Source organism: Excalfactoria chinensis, chromosome 3 (assembly GCF_039878825.1).
Source record: "Excalfactoria chinensis isolate bCotChi1 chromosome 3, bCotChi1.hap2, whole genome shotgun sequence".
Classification (NCBI taxonomy): domain Eukaryota; kingdom Metazoa; phylum Chordata; class Aves; order Galliformes; family Phasianidae; genus Excalfactoria; species Excalfactoria chinensis.
The window spans coordinates 96,113,663-96,128,550 of NC_092827.1; the positions used below are offsets into that span (position 1 = coordinate 96,113,663).

The following is a 14,888-nucleotide window of genomic DNA, read 5'->3' on the forward strand; positions in this document are numbered from 1 at the left end:
TAGCTGCGTGTGTATAAAATCACTTGCAGTCTGACAGCGTTCCAGTGAACCCACACCATGCAGGCAGCACGATATACTTACTAACCAGCTGCTTGCATGGCATGGGTTAACTGAGCCTGTGGGATTGTGCTTACCTAAACAAAACCACTGCAGTGAGGGGAAAAAACAATGAATGGGTGGAGATGATCAGCCCATGCATTCGAGCTAGTGCAGTCCAGGCAGCAATGACAGCCTGAAGGTTGCAGCAGCATCGGGATCTGCATTCCAAGTGCACAGATCGTACAGTCTGGAGAGATTTTACGCGGAGCTGCTCTTTATTTGCTGAGCCATGGCCAGCAACCAGGCCAGCATGCAGGATGATCAGAGCAGGCACTGCAAGTTCTTATCCTATATGTTCTACCAGGCTGTGAGAGATCACAAGCCTGTGTGGATGCTGGAAGACATGAGAACTATGGAGTATTTTTACTGGGAGGAGAATGCCAGCCTAAGAACGTACTCACCTTCAGAAGCCCTTCTCTACGCAGTAGTGCATAACCACCTGCCTTATGCTCAGTATCTGCTGTCTCATTTTCCAGAGGAGGCTCTCAAGGTACCCGGAGAACACTTCTGCTATTGTCCATCCTCTGCTCCTCACTTGGCCATGGCGGTCACATACGACAGGAGAGATATCTTGGGGCTGATCATCAAGATTGCGCACAAGCTCCCCAGCTTAAACTCGTACATCAACAGGACTGGTTGCTTTCATCTGGAAGATGGGAAAACACCTTTGCACCTCGCCTGTGAACTGCTGAGGTCAGAGACTGTCCTCATCCTCCTCGGCAACGGAGCTTCTCCCAGGATAGAGGACAGTAAAGGGCTTACCCCCCTGGACGTCATCCTGGAACAGATGTGGGACTCCAAAGTCAACATGGCAACAAAGAAGCTCTGCCTTGACTACCTCTTGCTCTTCATGCCCAACCCACAATTTAAGATGCGGAAAGTTCTACAGGATCATCCGGAACACTGGACAGCTTTGCTGGGGGAAGAGAAATTCAACAGCCTGGTGGGGAACACGCCTGCTTCTTTATATCTGCAAGCTATGCAAACTATTCTCCAGACTCTGCCTCCATCCCACTTTCCTAAAAGCATCCAGGAACTACCTATACCTCAGGCACTAAAGCCCTTACCATCCTATGGCAAAAAGCAATCGACAAAAAATGTGGTAAATGTTTTTCCTTGACTTTACTCGCTGGGTCTTGGATTTTTAAAGGCAACTTAGGGGACACGGGCAGCCACCACTCTGTGTATTTTATTGTGATTTTAATACTTATCCTACTAGGCTGTGCTGGGAAATCCAATATTTCGTGACAAGGTTTTAAATGTCGAGGTGTTTGGTTCTTTTCTAATTGATTGCAGGCACGGCACTTTTAAAGGCAAAAGCCTTCCTTGTTTTCTATTTCTTTATGCATGTGAAGAGTTAAATGTAGCTGAGGCTGCGTTACGTTTGGGTTTTTTTAGCTGTCAGATGGTAGCAATGCATCTGAATTCCCAACATAACTGTATCCTGTGTAATATACCCGAGTAAAAAGAAACAACTTGCACAGTAGGATTTTCAAAGGGTGTAACTACCAGAGCTAGGAAAAATACCACCTTGTATGAACAGGGTTGAAACATTGGGTTTCCTTTCTAACGGTGAGCTGGATTCAACTAGTAATAACCAAAAAGCCCATGGCTGATACTACAGAGACGTAGAGGCAGTCCTACAGGCTACATGATTTTAAGGAGTTACTTAGCACTGGGTCATAGTGCGGAGTGTGTATATTTAGGTAAGACCACCAAGTGTATATTCCTATGTGAAAACTGGGATGGGCAGTAATGGAAAGCATCCTATCTCACTCAGAAGTGAAGGGGTTAAAGGCAACTCCAGCCCAGACGCCTCCACAGAGGTGTGTAATGGGGAGGGTAATATTTTCCTTGCTGCCCAGTAAAAAACTACAAATAAGAGCAAGGCCACTGGCAGCCCTATCCTTCATGAGTGACATTATCGTTGACCTGTGTTTTAGGGATGAATGTGTCTCCAAAAGAGATGTAGCTCATTAACTCTATTTGCAAGTGGATCTCAGAGTGATCTGTGTTTGCCAGTTACCCTTAGCTGGGGTATGACAGTATAAGTCACCACTTGTGTTTTTGCCGCTCAGGTCCAGACAGAAGGCCTGCTCCTGGGACAGAAGGTCCTAAGAATTCCCCAGGACCTGAAGGCAGGCTGTGTTTGCAGCTTTCCAAGAGTAGGCTTCTGCAGGGCTGGGGATGCACTGCCCAGGCAGAGTCCTGTCAGTTCCAGGTGCTGGCCTTGCCCTCCTGGCCATGCTCAGCATCAGCAGAGCAGTGTGCAGAATCCCAGCCCCTTCATGGGGAGCATCTCTTATTTTGGACCAAACATCTTTCTCCCTTTGTAAGTGCAACCCTCTGCTCTAACAAAGCAGCGTTACACATTTCCCCAGCTCTGTTCTGAACAGCAGTGAATAAATGGCTGATCTCTTTAAATAAATTTGGTGCAAAATGCCACGTGACACAAACCCCATTTTGAAAGGCTCTGGCTATGAAAGGATGTGCAACAGACGCGTGCATTCAAGTCTTGCTGCACAGAGAAGATCCTTCCACACATTATCCGCTTGTGCCAGGACTGCTGTATCAGAGCTACACCCTTCTGTATCAGCTCACAGAGCACTTCTGCATGGTTTCCCTCTGTTCAAGGCACCCCTGTGTGTGTAGGCTACTGATGATGCTGCAGGGCCAGGGGGAGATTTCTTGCAGGGCTGGACAAGAGCTGTCTGGGAGATACTTTTGGAGACACTGGGACGTTCCCCCCAGACACCCCTCCCAGGTGCTGGGAAGCAGCGCTGTGCCAGTGCCTGCTGTGCTGCGCTAGGGGGCGATGCAGACCTGCCGGTGAGACAAAGACAATGCCAGCCCAGCCCTAAGAGTAGTGAGCAGGCCAGAAAAGGGTTAACTCTTCCCTTGCAGTCCCACCTCCCCCTTGGTGTCCTCCCAGCCCTGCCTGCTCTCTTCATCTGAGTCTACTCTGCCTTGTGCGAGGGGGAGGGCACGAATGGTGGCAGAGGATGTCAGCATAAATCTTGGACAAGGTTTTTTGCAGAGAGGCCGGGGCACGCACTAGCATGTGGAGGCTGTCACAGCTTCACAAAGCAAAGCAGAACCAAGGGCAGATTTGCATAATAAACAGTGGCTGAGCCACTTCTGCCCTGGCAGCCCCCAGAAAGGCAGCGCTGAGGGCAGAAGACAGAGCAGGCACTGGGCAGAGGACAGAGCAGGCACTCGCTGCCTGAGGCTGCTGAGAGCAACCGTGCAGTGCTCCGCACCCCAGAGGAGTGAGATTGGGATGGGGCCTGTCCCCAATAGCAATGCAGTACCTCATCTCAGCAGGCGAAAGGCCGTGTAGGCTGGAGATGGATATTATTAGAATAGTAATTAGGCCCCGGGAGCAGAGTTGCCGGCAAAGGAGAGAAGGTAAATCATCAATCACTGGCTTGATTCTATGAGAGCTGTGTTGCTAAGAATTTCAGAAAAGACAGGGAAGAAGGTTGTTCATCTTACAAATCAAATGATGCAGGTGGGAATTCTTGGTGTTACTGACACTGGCACTTTCTAATAAGGCAGAGGGCTGCGCCCAGAGAGCTAGAGCAATTCAGTGGGAGCAAGGGCATCTAAAATGGTGCAAGGATTACTTGTTGACTGTAATAGCTGGGGATCGTCACAAAGGTCAGAGTTCAGGCATTTGGGCTCTCTGGTGGCTTTGTAGCACACAGAATGCTTTGTGTGGTTACCCTCTATCCATTAGCTAAGACAGAGGATAAGAGCATATGTGTCTGTTATCACAGCCTAGAAGAAGGCTGCTGGCTGTTTGTTGGCCAGCACATAAAAGCTCGGATGTTCTCAGACTAGCAACAGGCAGCTGTCCACACTGGAAAGATCACACCAGAGCCCTATCATTTCTGTGCTGCTGATCATTTTAACAAGAGCTCAAGCACTCACTGGGCCTCAGCCTTCTGACCTTCTGACCTTGATGTACATTTCCACTGGGGAAGTGTTTAGGGCCATTAGTGTTCTGCTGCTTCTGCTACCATCACCTGTAGTGCCAAGAGTGCAGAGTGGGATGTCCTTCTGCAGGAGGATTTATCTTGCAGTGAGCTGCCTGTTAGTTGGATATCCCATTTATCTCCCTATCTGTACAGTGACATTACATCTGATACAGCCAAATCTACCTCAGTCCTGTCTGCGTTGATTTTATTCTTTCCGAGCCAGGTTATTAGCAAAAGTAAATCCTATATCTTTTCCATTATTCATGCAAACGATGGTCAGAAGTCTTCAAAAATCCCAGTATTTGCATGACAAATATGTCAGTGATTTTCTTAATGAGAAAAGGTGCTACGTAGCTATGTTTACATTTTGCATATAAACATCCCGAGTAAGAGTATGACTAAGGCCATTATTTCAGAGCTTGGCAGAAAGAGAAAAGGAAAATGGCACAGTCTGTGTTCACCTTCGGGTTACAGGCTGGCTCTGCAGGTTACATTCTTAACTTTCAGTCTTTAAAGGTAGCACTATAAAGATCTGATGTGATATGTGTGTGTGTTTTCCTTCCGTATCAACGAGTATCATTTCAGTTTGCTCCGTGGGTCTTTGGCTGTGGATGTGTGTGTGTATGTGCACACACGTGTGTCTGTGTCTGCCCTCTTCTGGTACAAATCACAACTGACACACAATACTTAAGACATGTACACAACGGTGGCAATGCCTTAAGAAAGCAGCCTTCTAATGAAATAGTTTTGTGTCCTAAGCATGGTGCTGCTAACAGGTAAGGATATTTCTTCTCTAGCAAAGAGGCAGCAGCTGCGCTTTTGAAACAGGTGTTTCATTCACTAAGCACCAAGCATGAAGGCTTCTGCATGCCAGCAGTCGTCCAGCGAAGGGTCTGTGATGGTGGACACATTTTATTGACTTGCTTTTTAAAATAAAATATATTAAACGTGTATCTCCATCTTTTTCTTTGGGCTGACAGCAGAATTTGGCCACCTCTGACTTCTTAATCCTGTGCTTCTGTCTGTTTCTGCAGCACCATTAGCAGGGAGGACAGGCCAGAATCTGACCTCAGTTGCATCTCTTTACACCCGAAGTAACACTTTTTAAGTCAATTGCGCCATTGCTGATGTTTGCTGGTATAAAAGAAAACAGAATCTGTGCACGTATTCTTCAAGACTCCATTAACTCTGACTTCAGCTTACAAATAAAGGTGATACTTAATCCCCGAAAACATTTTTTTTTACATTTTTCATACTTTGAATGTATACAGATACAGACATTCTCTAACACTGATGGGCACTTTCCTCTTCCCTGTTCCCTTGGCTTTCGTTGGCTTTAGTGTGACAGGGACTGACGCTGCTGTTTACTGATTACAACTGAATGTTCCATGCCCCAGTACAAATGAATGTTCATTATACAAACCAACTTTCTTACAAAGCCATACTTTTGTAATTTTAGTTTCTCTTTTTTTTAAGGAAAAAAAAAAAAACCTTCCATATAATTGTATATACGTTACTCACCGCATGATTAAAGAGAAACAGACTGCAATGTGTGCTGGGAATAATATATACATATTTATATATATATATACACCCCAAAATAACAGCTGTGACAATTATTTAATTTGATTGTATTACTGTAATAAACTTGCAGTATAAACTTGATGTGTCTTTTATTAGACAGCTGGTCAAAAGTACCACCAGCTGCTTTTGCTTTGGTTCATTTTGGTGTTTGGTGACTCCAATGTGACTGCTGAGCCAGGACCTCCAAAAATGGGATCAGAAGAACATCATATTTTCCAGGCTTGCAATATCGAGCTGTGCTGACAGAGGATGGCCCAAGTGATGAAGTGAACCTGCATTCCACAGACCTGCTGCAAGGGGGAGCTGAATCAGAAGAAGAGGCTCATTAGGGGCATTTTTTATCCTTTAGGCTTGAGCTCGGCTCACAGCAGCTTAAGATAAAGCTGTTTCCTGCCCACAGTTAACCTCCCTGGGTGAGTTACCCCAAGTGGAAAAGCTTGATGCATCCCATGCAAGCCAGCAGCTGTCTGTCCTTCTGGGAACACATGCTGCATTTTGTTGCACCACCACACTCAGAGTCTGATAGGGGCAACTGCACGCAGCCTGCAAGGGATCCAGCTCCCAAGACACCCACAGTTGTCTCTAGCACTTGGGAAGCTGCACAGAAAAGAAGCCAGGTTTCTCTTGGGGTGACTCCAAAAGGCCGCTTGTGTCATAAAATCAATGGTAACTTTCCAGACTAAGTTCCAGTTCCAGCCCTTATAAAGTGTGTTCATATTCTGCTCTAGAGTATTGCTGGTGGGGAAGCTGTTGCTAAATCTCGTGAATACACACAGAAGAAGGTACCTATGTTCCATACATTGGCTATGCCCACCCACACGATCAGATGGGCAGATTCTCATGCAGAGCTGTGAGAAGGTGACAGAATCACAGAATCACAGAATGACCCGGGTTGGAAGGGACCTCAAGGATCATGTAGTTCCAACCCCCCTGCCTAGCAGGGCCACCAAACATACGCCTTTACTAGATCAGGTTGCCCAGAGCCCCGTCCAACCTGGTCTTGAACACCTCCAAGGACGGGGCATCCACAACCTCCCTGGGCAGCCTGTTCCAGGACCTAACCACTCTCCTAGTAAAGAACTTCCCCCTAACATCCAACCTAAATCTTCCCTCTTTTAACTTAAAACCATTTCCCCTAGTTCTGCTATTATCAGCCCTTTCGAAGAGTTTGCTCCCCTCCTGGGAGTAAGTTCCCTTCAGGTATTGAAAGGCTGCAATGAGGTCACCCCGCAACCTTCTCTTCTCCAGGCTGAACAAACCCAACTCCCTCAGCCTGTCCTCATAGGGGAGGTGCTCCAGCCCCCTGATCATCTTCGTGGCCCTCCTCTGGACCCTTTCCAAAATCTCCATATCTTTTTTGTACTGAGGGCTCCACACCTGGACACAGTACTCCAGATGGGGCCTCACAAGAGCAGAGTAGAGAGGGACAATCACCTCCCTATCCCTGCTGACCACCCCTCTCCTGATGGAGCCCAGGATCCCATTTGCCTTCCGGGCTGCCAGAGCGCACTGCTGGCTCATGTTAAGTTTCTCATCTATTAGGACCCCTAGGTCTTTCTCTGCCGAGCTGCTCTCAAGGACAACTCCTCCCAGCCTGTACAAGTGCCTGGGGTTCTTCCGGCCCAAGTGCAAAACCTTGCACTTTGCCGTGTTGAACCTCATTAGGTTCACCCGAGCCCAGCTTTCCAGCCTGTCAAGGTCCCTCTGAATGGCATCCGTTCCCTCCACCGTATCGACTGCACCACTCAGCTTGGTGTCATCAGCAAACTTGCTGAGGGTGCACTCCATTCCCTCATCGATGTCATTAATAAAGATGTTAAAGAGCACCGGTCCCAAGACAGACCCTTGAGGGACACCGCTCGTTACCGGCCTCCACCTGGACATAGAGCCATTGACCACCACCCTCTGTCTGCGGCCTTTCAACCAATTGCTTATCCATCTAGTTGTCCACCCATCAAATCCAGTTCCCTCCAATTTGGAGATGAGAATGTGATGGGGGACCATGTCAAAGGCCTTGCTCAGGTCCAGGTAAATGACATCGGTCGCCTTCCCTTCGTCCACCGACGCCGTCACTCCATCATAGAAGGCCACAAGATTAGTTAAGCATGACCTTCCCCTGGTGAAGCCATGCTGGCTGTCTAGGATCACATGCTCGTTCTTTATGTGATCAAGCATGTTGTCCAGGAGGATCTGTTCCATAATCTTCCCAGGCACGGAGGTGAGACTCACCGGCCTGTAGTTACCCAGGTCCTCCCTGCTCCCCTTCTTGTAAATGGGAGTGACGTGACCCTTCCTCCAGTCATCCGGGACCTCACCTGACAGCCACGACTTCTCAAATATGATGGAGAGCGGCTCAGCAACCACCTCAGCCAGCTCCTTCAGGACTCTGGGATGCACGCCATCTGGCCCCATAGACTTATACTCATTCAGTCTAAGGAGGCAATCTCGGACTTGCTCTACCCTTACAGTGGGGAGGGATTTACCTCCTTGGTCCCCACATAGAGGTATGGGGGTGCAAGACTTAGGGACGTGAAAAAGACTAGAATCCTGGCCACCAGTAAAGACAGAGGTGAAGAACTCATTCAGCACCTCAGCTTTCTCTTCATCTGTTGAAGCCATTTCTCCTTTTAAATTTACCAAAGTAGGTATGTCCGTTTTGGCCTGTCTCTTCTGGCCAATGTACCTGTAGAAGGTTTTCTTATTGTTTTTCACGTCCCTCGCCAAGTTCAGTTCTGCCTGCGCCTTCGCTTTCCTGATCCCACGTCTGCAAATCCGGACGGCATCCCTGTATTCTTCCCGGGTGACACAGCCTTGTTTCCAGAGCTTGTACACCCCTTTCTTCACCCTCAGTTCTCTCAGCAGGTCCTTACTGAGCCATGCCGGTTTTCCACCTCTCCTGCCACTTTCTTAATCAGGGGAATGGAGATCTCTTGTGCTGCCAGGAGGGCATCCTTGAAGAGCAGCCAGCTCTCCTCAACGTCCTTGTCTTTGAGGGCAGCGCGCCAGGGGATCTTGGCCAGCATTCCATTGAGTAGCTTGAAGTCTGCTCTTCTAAAGTTCAGCGTCCTGGTCCTGCTCTTTGCCAGGCCCACATCACTTGAGATCACAAACTCAATCAGGGCATGATCGCTGGAGCCCAGGCATCCTCCAACCTTGACGCCTCTGACGATCTCCTCAGCGTTGGTGACATGGTTATCCTGGAGTTGTCAGACTGACAAAAGAGAATTTAGGAGGAAAAATGGAGAGAAAAGGTGTGGGAGAGGCAGTACAGCAAGATTCCTAGAGCTGGGTTTCATCTCAGAGTGTCAGATATCAGTCTCAAACCCAAGCCAATGCAACGCCCTTTCCATCCACATTCTGCCCAGTATAGAGGTCAGATGGTCTGTGTCTCAAATGGAGAGTTGTTTTTATGAAGACACTTTTAGATCTTGTTCTTGTTGATTTAGAAGGTCCCTCCCATCGTGGCATGAGCCTCCATTGCCCCATTATCCCTCAATGGGCATAATGCAAAAACCTCTTTCCCTGCTTGTTGGCTGCCAAAGCTGCAGCACAGTTAGTAAAATCACTGCCATCCTTACATCTGTGGAAGCGCTGCTGATGATTATGGCTATTTATTTATTTATTCTTCCATCCATTCATCCACTCATTCATTTGCCGACTGCACACCAAGCAAAATCAAAGCGGTGCAAAGGGACGGCGCAAGATGGCGTCGGAGCGGCCACAAGATGGCGCCGTTGCCTGTCGGCGGGGGCGCGCGGCGGCGGCGGCTGGCGGTGCTGAGGCGGCGCGCGGCCATGTTGGCACTCGGGGCGGCCTCTCTGACCTGCGGCCCCGTCCAACCCTCGGCGGCTCGCAGTAGATGGAGGTGGTGCAAAGCTTGGATGAGGTACCCAAAGCAAATAAGCAAATCCGAACGTTACAGAGTTAGTAATTTTTCCGGTCGTGTCCTCTTCGCAATGATTGGTTTGTGCTTTACATATGATTATAATACTGCTGACTCTATACTATGCTTGCTCAGGGCAGGGGTCTTACCGACCCGTAGATGTAATTTTTGATGTGATTTATATGATGCAGGTAGTTTAGCTAAGGATACATGTACATTGGATGCCCAGTGAGGCTGTGGATGCCCCCTCCCTGTAGGCATTTAAGGCCAGGCTGGATGGGGCTGTGAGCAACCTGGTTTAGTGGGAGGTGAGCCTGCCTATAGCAGGGGATTGGAACAAAATGATCTTAAAGGTTCCTTCTAACCCAAACCATTCTATGATTCTTTGATTCTACGACCCTGTGTTTTCTTGCCGAGTTGGCAACCTTGTCAGAGCACCCTCATGGATGTCCTCAAGGCCTGCCAGCTCTGGGATATCTCAGGCTACAGAATACAAAGTGTTTACTGGTTTATTCTTTGATACTTAATACAAGGTTAGCTCAGTTTTTAGATTGTCTTCAGTAGTGCAGCTGCAGGAGTCACCATTTCTGGAGTCACAGAGTGGCTTGGAGAACACAGAGGGGAACAATCACCCCTCCTTGTTGCCACCCCTCTTTGGATGCAGCCCAGGACACTGCCGGCCTTCTGGGCTGCAAGAGCGCACTGCTGGCACACATCTAGCTTCTTGTCCATCAGGACCCCTAAGTCCTTTTCCTTAGTGCTGCTTTCAGTGAGTTCTTCTCCTAGTCCATATACATATCTGGGATTGCTCCAACTCAGGTTCAATACTTTGCAGTTGGCCTTGTTGAACCTCATTTCTCTCTCTCTGAACAAGAGGCTGGTGGGACAGGACATGAAGGAAAACATTTTCATTCTGAAGGAAGCTTTGTAGGAAAGGAAGGCTGCTTGTGTGCCTGCATAACTGTTGTGGAAAGAAAAAGTACTGCTGAGGAGGCTGATACCCATCAGGAGCAAGGAGACGTATTGCCAAAGATGTATTTATTTGTGTTTCTGGCACATTTGATTAAATCTCAAATGGTTCCCTAGGCAGCGGCAGCAAGCCTTACTGCTTGATAGCTAACAAAAATCAGTATAGCTTTCTGGAGCTATAGCCATCTGATCTGAGGGTCTAAACCCTTTATCTTTGCTTCTGTCTGCCTCCAACCTAATCAGCAGACCTTCCAAACAAATAACAAATAAGTTAAAGATCAACTTTAAATGCAAAGCTTAGCATAAAACATCTGTATACATCTCGGAAGTCTTCACAACCTCCTGTTTTATTAGTATCTCTAAAATAACTTTTCTTTCCTGCCTAATTCAGCCAGAAGCACTGAGATAATCCTCATAGGACTGTTATGTGTATTTCCAATTAAGCAATTTATAAGCACTGGCTGCAAAGAGCTTTTTGTTCTTAAGAAAATTATTTCTTCATTAAGAACAAAACAAGTCTTTTTTTAACCCTGCTTTATCTGAAAGCCCTTGTGCCCCTTCACAGATGGTTTAAGTACTGAGCTATGTAGGAGGAGATTAATCATCTTGTATCCCAACAAGCAGGCAAGACATGGCAGCTGGGTCAGCCTCACAGGGAATAGGCTTTTCTGTGTTTGTTTTCAGAGAGAAGTCAGGCAGACAGACACTTACTTTCAAGCTACTGCCTTTGCCAGAGGCAACCCACACAATCGTGAACCCTTCTGGAGTCTGAGTCATGTAGAGCTGCCATAGATAAAATGAAGACAGGCAAGAGGGAAAAAAAAAATCTCATTGACATCCAGCTAATGAGTAGAATTTCCAAATTGCCTCCTGTTTTACAGGCTGTGTACCTTAATTAGATGAATCACAGAGGATAGAAAACACAGGCCAAAGAGCTCATAAGAGTCCACTTCATTCTTTTACACTAGCGGCATTATCTACCTCCCCATGAGGAAAGAATGTCCCTCCATTTTCTCAGACAACAAAGTCTTCTGGCAAGAGGCATGAGCTAGTGTGGAAAATAAGAGCAGAAATGATGTGTGAATGACTTGAGCTATCTGCACATGCACTTTGTTCCTGTTCCTCACCCAAAGTCTTACCATGAATATCGCTTTCTGTAAAGACAGCCTGCTTTCTGGTTGAGGTCTGTGACAACGACAGGAGCGGCACTGAGCAGCAAGGAAGGGAACTAAGTGCAAAGATGGCCACCTGCATGTAGTAGGAACTGACTCACCAGAAATCTCTCTGATGTGATAACAGGAAGATAATATGAGCCTTGGGCATCCCAGGGACTCTTGAGAAGAACTCCATGTTAGTGTAATGGATAGGCTGTATTCCCTTCATCTTTCTCCAGGACAGGTTAGAATGAGGCAGGCTAACAGTCCCTGAATGCTTGAGATTAATACCTGGTGTCAATTTGCAATATACAGACATGGAATAACAAATAAAACATAATTGGTACCGTTAGTAAGCAGAGAACTTGTAGAAGTAGATAAGAAACCAACACCTTGTGTCAGGTAAAACTATATCCAGCAGCACTGTCTGTTTCTCCCACAACTGGGGAGATAGCAGTGGTGGTTTGGTGTGTAGTTCAGTGAAGAGGAAGTGTTTTCACAGTGAATTTAAAACGTAGTGATTCCTTTCTCAGTCTCCATATATCATGATATGCTCACAAAGACCCATTACTGTATGTTTCCTTTACTGAGTAGATTTTTTTCTAGCAGCACAACAAAGAAATGTATGTTTGTAGTTCTCACAGCAAGTCCAATGGTACAGTGTGTTTTGGTTCTTCTGGGTTTATGTTGTCTGTTGCTTTCTTGGAGGCTTTGACGAGAGACTTGAACGGATATAGAATAAGTTTGTCATTGCACATGGCTCCTGGAACAGAGAAAACTCCATTGGCAAATGGAGAGACACTGATCTGTAGGGTGAAAAACTGCAAAATAAGAACTGGAGATACATATCTCTGCCATGGCAGCTTGAAAAAAAGAAAGGAAGAGGACAGAGCGAAAGGCTTGATCTAGAAGGTTGATCTAGAAACCCTGCTTTGTGTTGGCTGCAGTGTCCAGAGGCCAGAAAGGGGAAAATAATGTTAGGCAGGAGATAGGAAAGAGTACGATCAGCCCTGAGTCTTGGAATCAGTGCAAAAGGAGAATTGTTGGTGTTTAGATATTTAGTGCAAAGAGAATACAGACAGAACTGCCTGGTTGTTTACCTGAAGGAAAGGGGACGTGGCAGAATCTTAGCTGTAACAAAATAAAGGGAATAAATAAGGGGACACAGTCAGGGAGAAAGTTCAGGATTTAATTTGGTTTGGTGTTCAGTCAGCAAGAGATGCGGGGGTGGCAATATTGCCAAAGAAAAGCTAAGTCGAAGGAAATAGATGAGGAGCAGTGAGTCAGCTGTGTGAGTTCATGGTTGCACAACTGATAATTGAAGCTGCAGAAGAGTAAGAATGGTCTGAAGTTCCAAGGGGGCATTTGGGCTTTACAGCTCAGTCCCATAGAACATACAGAGTTCAACAACACTTCATCGTCAGAGACAGGCATGAGGAGAAGGGAGCAGCAGTGGCCAGGAGCTGACAATGTTCTTGGGAAGGGGACACAGACTGGAGAGAAAATCCCTCTTGAATTTAATCATGGGAGACATCAGCTCTCAGGGGGATCTTCTGTGAGTACAAGTTTAGGGCTTGTGCATCAGCTGCTGTCAAGCCTTCTGTAGGCAATCTATGAATTACCTGTCTGGGTGATATATAACAACACATGAACTATGAAGGCAGTAGTCATATTTCTGTCTATAACTGAACCGATTATAATATATGTATATATATGTATTTTAAAAAGCTTATCTTTGCTTTCCTACAGTACTACTACAAATCCCATGTGGAATCCAAATACACTTTTCTCCTCTTATTCAGCTTTTGTGGAAGGGGAACCGCTTTGTGACATCTGATTCTTACGTACCTGCCTTCGTATCTGAGGTAGCAAACATGCTCCTCTGTTGCTCTGGAAACAAGCTTTACATGCACTGTTTCATCTACCCCTTAATTCTTCCACTGGGGCACTAAATCTGGACTAAGCTGAAATACTAGGACAATAATTCTTAATCCACTGTGGAACATTAACTGAGTGTTAAGACAGCTATTTGCTGTATATTATGAACGTGGCTCCATTTCATTTCCTCTCTAGAGATGCTGATTCACTGATGGAGTGATGTTCTCCCAGGCAGGAAAGGATTAAATAGAGACAACAGACTCAAAGGTAATAAATAAGGCTGTAGAAGTAAAATTGCCTGATACTGTATTAGTTTAGAAGTGCTATGTAATCGTGTCATCAGAGCTGTGCTGTGATGCACACATGCAAGGGAGCAGAGCTAAGGCTGTGTCCTTAACTTTGTACTGTGGTGCTCTGTGAGGCTGCAGAGTTTATTTTACACTGCAGCCCAGCACTGGGAAGGAGGCAGACATCTAGTTAGCTACGGCAGCAGCGTCTCATTTTCATTCTCGCTTAACTCTATTATAGTAAAAATGTTCTTGAAAGGAACATCCCAAGTGCAAAACTGAGGTGCTGGAGAAGAATATGGTCTTTTCTTGTCCTTTCCATCATCAGAACATGCAGTAGAAAGCAAATATGTTTCCTGCTCCCAGCTTCTGAATGCAGTACAAGGTCACAAAATCTCCTTAGTAATGTGCTTGTGCAGAAGGGTTGGGTGGCTGAAACTTAAACTCAGTGCTTCTCTAATGCACAGAAGTGGCACACATTTCAGCAGGTTTTTGAGCATACTAATCTACTCCAGGGCCAAAAACTGATCTGCAGCAATTGTGAAAATTAGGCAGTTTCAAGGTGCGGAAGAACATCTGAGCTGGCTTGTTCCTTACAAGAAGCTGCAGGACGTAGTGTTAACAAAGAAACATGCTTGTCTCTTTTCTCTGAGAAAACAAATATAGAAAGCTGTGATTGCTGGCAAGTTAGGAGTGGGTTTGACTTTGAGTTTTCTGTATGTGCAGAACTCCACAAAAATCCTCTGCCTCCGTGTCTGGGATCGACAGTTTACCTAATCCAAACTGTTAACATGCTAAATAAGACTGAAAAGAGGAGTTAATCTTTATTCCTGTGCAAAATCAGTGAGGCAGAATGCTCAGTTTGCTTTTCATAGTATATTGCACGGCTGTGAAAGAGAGATCAGACCTCCAAGACAGTAACCTGCCCTCTGTGTGGCAGGTGAGGGTGTTCTCCCAGGCCTGGAGCACACTTCTCTATGCCTGACTCTTTTCTTCCGCTGTGTGTGCTGGTACCTCACAGCATAGCTGCCCTTGCTGCACACTTTGGGGAGCC

General features: G+C 46.5%; 2 protein-coding genes across 2 annotated transcripts in view; both read left to right on the forward strand.

Annotated features, from left to right (window-relative positions):
- Positions 1 to 14,888, forward strand: part of LOC140249944 (uncharacterized) — a 63,248-nt gene that overhangs the window by 14,873 nt on the left and 33,487 nt on the right. The gene's annotated exons all lie outside the window — the stretch shown is intronic.
- Positions 20 to 5,742, forward strand: LOC140249849 (ankyrin repeat domain-containing protein 9-like). Its single transcript, XM_072332059.1, has 2 exons — positions 20 to 1,201; positions 5,114 to 5,742. The coding sequence occupies exons 1-2, from the start codon at positions 329 to 331 to the stop codon at positions 5,120 to 5,122; spliced, it is 882 nt and encodes a 293-aa protein (XP_072188160.1). The 5' UTR covers positions 20 to 328; the 3' UTR covers positions 5,123 to 5,742.

What these genes read in the sequence shown, in the direction of transcription:
- LOC140249849 (XM_072332059.1), top strand. Translation starts at nt 329, where the DNA reads ATGGCCAGCAACCAGGCCAGCATGCAGGATGATCAGAGCAGGCACTGC.